This window comes from Phalaenopsis equestris, unplaced genomic scaffold, assembly GCF_001263595.1.
Source record: "Phalaenopsis equestris unplaced genomic scaffold, ASM126359v1 Scaffold235604, whole genome shotgun sequence".
NCBI classification, from domain to species: domain Eukaryota; kingdom Viridiplantae; phylum Streptophyta; class Magnoliopsida; order Asparagales; family Orchidaceae; genus Phalaenopsis; species Phalaenopsis equestris.
This window is the reverse complement of record NW_018253466.1, coordinates 238,128-244,796: the sequence shown is the minus strand read 5'-3', so window position 1 is coordinate 244,796 and position 6,669 is coordinate 238,128. Positions and strand designations below refer to the sequence as shown.

The 6,669-nt window shown below is 40.2% G+C and overlaps 1 protein-coding gene across 1 annotated transcript; it reads left to right on the top strand.

Moving 5' to 3' along the window:
- Positions 1-2,548: 2,548 nt before the first annotated feature.
- On the top strand, positions 2,549-4,709 carry LOC110039159 (9-cis-epoxycarotenoid dioxygenase, chloroplastic-like). The gene has a single exon (XM_020744123.1). The coding sequence runs from the start codon at positions 2,742-2,744 to the stop codon at positions 4,521-4,523; it is 1,782 nt and encodes a 593-aa protein (XP_020599782.1). The 5' UTR covers positions 2,549-2,741; the 3' UTR covers positions 4,524-4,709.
- The last annotated feature ends 1,960 nt before the right edge of the window (positions 4,710-6,669 follow it).

The following is a 6,669-nucleotide window of genomic DNA, read 5'->3' as shown; positions in this document are numbered from 1 at the left end:
ATAGCTACAAAACTCTCATAATCTCCAACAATAAAACTAAAAAAGTCTGACTCAAATTCAATATATCATTATAAGAAAAAATAAATATAATTATCTTAGTGATAAGCTCACACTAATATTTGAAAAGAAAGAAAAAGTTAGTTCAACGAATTAGCTAACCACACAACTCCAACATTAACTAATAATCACTATCTGAGAAAAAATTATTAGGTACATATGTGAATTTTGTACTACTTTTTATTGTATTAATTATATTGATACAATCAAAATATAGTGAAATCTACACTCATGCAGTAGATAACAACCATCATCTCAACGATAGGCTCACGTTCCTCTTTGAAAAAGAAAGAGAAAGTTAATGCAGCCAATTAGCGAGCTACACAACTCGCACAACCGTCAAAAATCAAAATCGTTAACGAACAAACCTTGCCAAGTTTTCCACCGTCATCATTCCTCCCCTTATGCAACAAAAGTCGCAAAATATGAGGTCCACAAAACACTAATTAATGGCACTAATTAAGCAAAATAAGGCCAAAATGAACGCCGACCCCTCCATTAAAAAAAAAAAAAAAAAAAAAAAAAAATCAAATCTCTCAACGTGGCAAGGTAAGTCGGCAAAGTAAGTCATAATAAAAAATGGAAATAGGGAGTGATTTATCCTCCCCAAATCACACAGTCATGATGGAAAATGATGTGGAGATGAGAGAAGAGATGAGAAGGTGTGTACCTGGGCGGTGCTCGGCTCGCGGTGATGTGATCACCGTCCGTCTACCCCCCTGCCGCAGATTTCTGACTATTTCCCCTCACCATAATCAGATATGCTGCTTACTGCCATTCATTCAACAATGCAGTACTAATGGCGATTTCGGTCGCTTTCATTGCCCACAAGTTGGATGAAAAGCTTTATAGCTAGTTTAAGCATGTGCGATGCTAAGAAAGGTCAAAGCATACAATAACCACAATGCTACCAAACCCAATATCCAATCTCAAAATTGACAAAATAATAAATATTTTTATAGTCGACAAACAACAATTTGATCTTAAATCGAATTTGTTCTATTTGATGACTTGATCTCAAGTTGACCTTTATCTAGTTAACCTATTTCTCGATACGTTTTCGGTCCGATTCATGCATGGCTGATTAACTTTCTCTTCCAACAAATTATGATCTTATCTCGATTAATTGTTGATCCTCCATGACAGCATGATCTCCAACATAATATATTTGACCAAACATATGTGGAGCACTTGTATGGATAAATATACACATGAAATTTATATTCTTAGTTGACCTTAAGACTATTATACATAAAATAGTACTAATTACTCTCATATTTGTTGTAGCTTTTTGAATATAAAGGTGACAAAATTGACAATTTGGCTTGGTAATGTGCGCACAGAGTGGCACCTACATAGCATGCCAATAATGGTCGGCACTGCCCACCCAATATTGGACAGACAAAAGACATTAATGAAGTTTGTTTGTGTTAATGGATGTCATAGGAACTAATGAATAAATTCATAACATTAATGAAAAATTAAACTATGATTTTAAAGGGACCAAATAGAATAAAGGCCATTTTGGCATGACATCTCATATGTGGACCATATATCATGCATAAGAAAATAAATGAATAATGATAATCTAATTACATCATCTTTTTGGAGATGCATTGAACGTGCACATGTGTGTTAGCAATATAGTTTTTTAAATCCGGAATTTAGCATTTATTTGATGGTTATGGGAAATTGGACTTATTTTTTTAAATATTAATTTGTAATTTGTAATTATCATTGTATTTTATTATGGTAAAAATAAAAAAAAGGGCTCATCACACAGTCCTTGTATATTTACTTAGGTAATACCTAAAGTTTACATTTTTACATTTATTTCTCCAAAATCTTTCAAATCACATCAAAAATTTCACTATTTCTAATTAAGAAAAAAAAAAGTAAAGTACACATTTTCATGCATAGTTATGCGTTGTGGTTCGAATTGGCCCGTGGTAGCTCGTTATAATCGATTATGAGTCAAGTCGGCTCGAAATTGAATCAAGCTCAATACGGCTCGAAATGAAAATGAACGGCCTCAAAATAAGTTATTTGGATCCGTTTAAACCCAAAATCGGCTGGAATTGACTCAAATTAAAACTAACTAGAGCTAATTGAGTTATTTGTGTTCTTTTGAACTTGAAATCAGCTCGCAACTCATTATATTCATATTTACTTAGCATTATAAATATAGTTTTTATAAATAAAAAATATTACGAGCTGAGCTCGAGTCAGTTCCAACAAACACATGTATGACTCAAAAAAAATTCAATCCAAATGTTCGGCTCACTTTTTTCGATCCAACTTAAAATTCAAATCCATTTTTGATGATTAATGTTCTTCACCTAAATTCAGTCTTATTAAAAAATACGATTATATATATTATATATATATATATATATATATATAAAATGAGAGTGTCATTTATTTATTTATTTATTTATAGACATTTCGAAGAAATTAATCATCGAGCCCTGGCTCGCCGCCCTTGAGATTCCAACACGTGGACTTCTATTAGCTGGCCTGATACGGCCTCCCCCTCCATCACCTTTACCAGCAGACCTCTCGTCTCTCTCTCGGTCTTCCCAAATCCCCATCGCTCTTTATATATTACTTCAAATTCGAAAGCCTCCCTCCCCACCTTCACTGTCACCCGCTCACCCTGCTCGCTCTCTCCCTCTCTCTCTGCCATGTCTTCTTCCATTTCTGCATCCATCTCATCCAACCCAACCCAGAATCTCCATCACCGTAAACGTCGCTGGACATCTCCGTTCATCAAACTCAATCATCCGAACTCCATCACCAAACCACCCGGCCACCGCCGGAGTTTCCACCCAACCACCACCCATTGCACTCTCTCCTCCCATTCCCTCCTCGAACCTCCCCCATCCCTCTACAATCACCATTCCCCGCCCTCCAATCTAAATCCCTTCCAGCTCGCCGCCGCCGCCGCACTCGACGCCGTCGAAGATCGATTCATCTGCAACTTACTCGAACGCAATCATTCCCTTCCCAAAACCCTAGACCCCAACATCCAGATCGCCGGAAACTTCGCCCCCGTCGGCGAGACTCCCCCGCGGCACAACCTCCCTGTTTCCGGCCAAATTCCTTCGTCTCTCAACGGCGTCTACCTTCGCAACGGCGCGAACCCCCTCTTCGCCCCCCGCGCAGGTCACCACCTGTTCGACGGCGACGGAATGATCCACGCCGTGAGGTTTCGCGACGGCCGCGCCTCCTACGCCTGCCGATTTACGGAAACAGAGCGGCTTCGGCAAGAGCGAGCCAAGGGGCGCGCTATCTTCCCGAAAGCGATCGGCGAGCTTCACGGCCACTCGGGAATCGCACGTCTGCTCCTTTTCTACGCGCGCGGGCTCTTCGGTCTCCTCGATCCCTCCAGCGGCGTTGGTAACGCGAACGCCGGCTTAATCTTCTTCAACAACCGCCTTCTCGCCATGTCGGAAGATGATTTGCCCTACCAAGTTCGCGTCACTCGAGCCGGCGATCTCGAGACGGTCGGACGGTACGATTTCGATGGACAGCTGAAATCATCCATGATCGCGCATCCAAAGCTCGATCCAAAAACAGGGGAAATCTTCGTGCTCAGTTACGACGTAATCAACAAACCCTATTTAAAGTATTTTAGCTTCTCCCCCACCGGGGAGAAATCCGCCGACGTCGCAATCCCGCTGGATCAGCCCACGATGACGCACGACTTCGCCATTACCGAAAATTTCGTCGTGGTGCCGAATCAGCAGGTGGTGTTCAAGTTGCAGGAAATGATCCGGGGAGGCTCGCCGGTAGTTTTCGATAAGGAGAAGACGGCGCAGTTTGGTGTTCTTCCGAAGCGCGCCGTTGATGACTCCGAGATGGCTTGGATCGACGTCCCGGATTGCTTCTGCTTCCATTTCTGGAACGCGTGGGAAGAGACTGAAACAGAACAAATCGTCGTCATCGGTTCCTGCATGACGCCGGCCGATTCTGTCTTCAATGAATCATCGGAGAACCTACGGAGCGAGCTCACCGAAATCCGCCTCGATCTAAAAACAGGGCAATCGACTCGACGGCCTATCGTCCGATCAGCAGGGCATGTCAATCTCGAAGTCGGGATGGTGAACCGCCACCATCTTGGCCGGAGGACTCGATACGCGTACCTCGCGATAGCGGAGCCATGGCCGAAAGTCTCCGGATTCGCAAAGGTGGATCTCGCCTCCGGCGAGATGCAGAAATTCGAGTACGGGGAAATGAAGTTCGGCGGCGAGCCGTATTTCGTGCCGGCGGAAGGGGAGGAGGAGGAGGAGGACGAAGGTTACGTGATCGCGTTCGTGCACGACGAGCTAAAGTGCAAGTCGGAGCTGCTGATAGTGAACGGGAAGGAGATGAAAGTGGAGGCGGCGGTGAGGCTGCCGTCGCGAGTACCTTATGGATTCCATGGAACCTTTGTGGGGGAAGGGGAATTGGAGCTCCAGGTATGATCGAGAGCAGATTCATGTCAATTTTGTAGTGCTGGAAGCCACCGGAGGGGTGGGCTGCATTGTCCTGCTTCTGCTTCTGCTTCTGCTTCTGCTTCAGAAAGTAGGTACATACATATCTACTCTATATTGTTCTGGTTTGTTTAGGTATATAATGTGAAATCTAGTAGTTTGGCTGTAGTGATGTAGCGGGTGAGGCCAGTTCGTAGCGGTTGGGAGCTCAGCTGGTCTTTTTATTTATATTTATTTATTTTTATAATTTTTGCTGTTGTCTGTTTGTGCATAATAACATATGGGAGGGTAGGAGGGGGGGTCAGGAGTTTCTCTGTTTATTCATTTTGTAAATTCTAATTTATGCTTTTATTTAAATATATATTTGCTTTACTATTTGTATGTGCACCACTATATTTCACTGCCTTGCTCCTCCTGGACGTATTATTTTTTTGGGGTATTTACATACATTGTACATGCCACCTAATTTTTATGTATTTACATATATAATATCAATATTATCATTTTGATTTTAGATATGTAAATACATAAGAATTGTATTTTTTATGGTAGGCGATGATTACATAATATTATTATTAAATTTGAAGGACGCATCCAAATGGTATGATGCATCGCAAATATTTTTACTTGCGTAATAATTTGACCTCATTTTTTTTTTGTGTAATTCTTGAGAGGCTCGTTTAGGGTTAGTTAGGGGCAGTTGTAGCTATCAATAATTTGTTGATAGACAGCTGATCCAGATAAACTGATTGGTTGTTTGGTTTTCACGTTTGGAAAACAGTTGATTTGCAGTTGTTTCTAGATAAATGATCATTTTGTCCATGATTTGAATAAGTTGTCTAGCAGTTTGATTTGTGCGTTTAGAATACAGCTGTTTTGTAGTTGTTTCTGGATAAATGATTATTTTGAAACTAAATAAATAAGAATTTTAATGAGAATAACATGTCTCTTGCATAATTAAATTAAATAAGTTTGTAATCAAATCTCATATATTATCAAACCTTAATCAATCTTCTTAATGTGCTTGTTCAAGAATCTTAAATGAAAAGTTCACGGTCCTAAACAACATGAACACCAAGGAATTCAAGCCTTTTCATTTATCACTCACATATTCATAAAACTAGTCAACCTTTTTAAATTTTCAATTAAACGTTCATGAATGAGCTTTAATCAAGTCCAACCACTAGTAGCTTATCGAGTTCATCGATTCATTCACAGCTCTTGGCGTGAAAAGGATTTCATAAATGACAAGACAAATATCTAAGCTAGCATATATGCTTCAACACATTATAAAAAAAAAAAAGTTAGATTAACATTCTGCATTCCTCATGACATACCCAAAATATATGCCCCCAAAATAATTTCATAATAATATGTATATTCCATCTTTATTTTGGATTGGGAAGGTCAATCCTCGAAACCCGTAAGGAAGGAAACAATGTCCCCAGTCGTTGCCGAATGGGGGAGTAGGAATGCGCAGCTAGGGCAGGACGTGATCGAATGGAGCGCCGAAGAAGCAGCTCGGCGCAACTAGGGCAGAATGCGATCGAATGGAGGGAGGCTAGGGTAGGACACGATCAAATGGAGCGAGGGTAGAGATGGGATACTATTTCATCGAATGCAACCCGCAACTACATCCCAGGGGTCGCATGATTAATAAATTAAAAATGACAGATTTTCATAAGTTGTTGAAACCTATTTTCCAAACAATGTGGTGACGTTTTCTAAATGCTGTTCACACTTATAAGCTACCCCAAATGAGCCCTTAGTTAGTATCTCGTTGTATGACATGGATGTCGAGACAACTTTTTGAGCAACAAACATTGAGTTAGAGAAGCAAGTAAACATTGAGTTTGAGAATAAACTAGATCCCTCGGATCTAAGAAAATATTCTTTTTTTCTTGAAATTTTTTTAATTAAGCCTATTAACACTTTAATACTTTTATATATTATAAGTGATCTCATTTGAAGCCACATAAAATGATAATAATAATAATAATAATAATATGTGATTGATTCACATGTCTAATATGAGAGTGCGCGTACTCACAAACCTCGCTCCAAATTCCATTGTTGTTTGTGATCCTTCCTGGTGCCATTAACGCAAAAGCGTCCATTAAAATAATGCATCATCAAC

Excerpts from the sequence above, each read along its gene's own strand:
- LOC110039159 (XM_020744123.1), top strand. The coding sequence starts at position 2,742 with ATGTCTTCTTCCATTTCTGCATCCATCTCATCCAACCCAACCCAGAAT.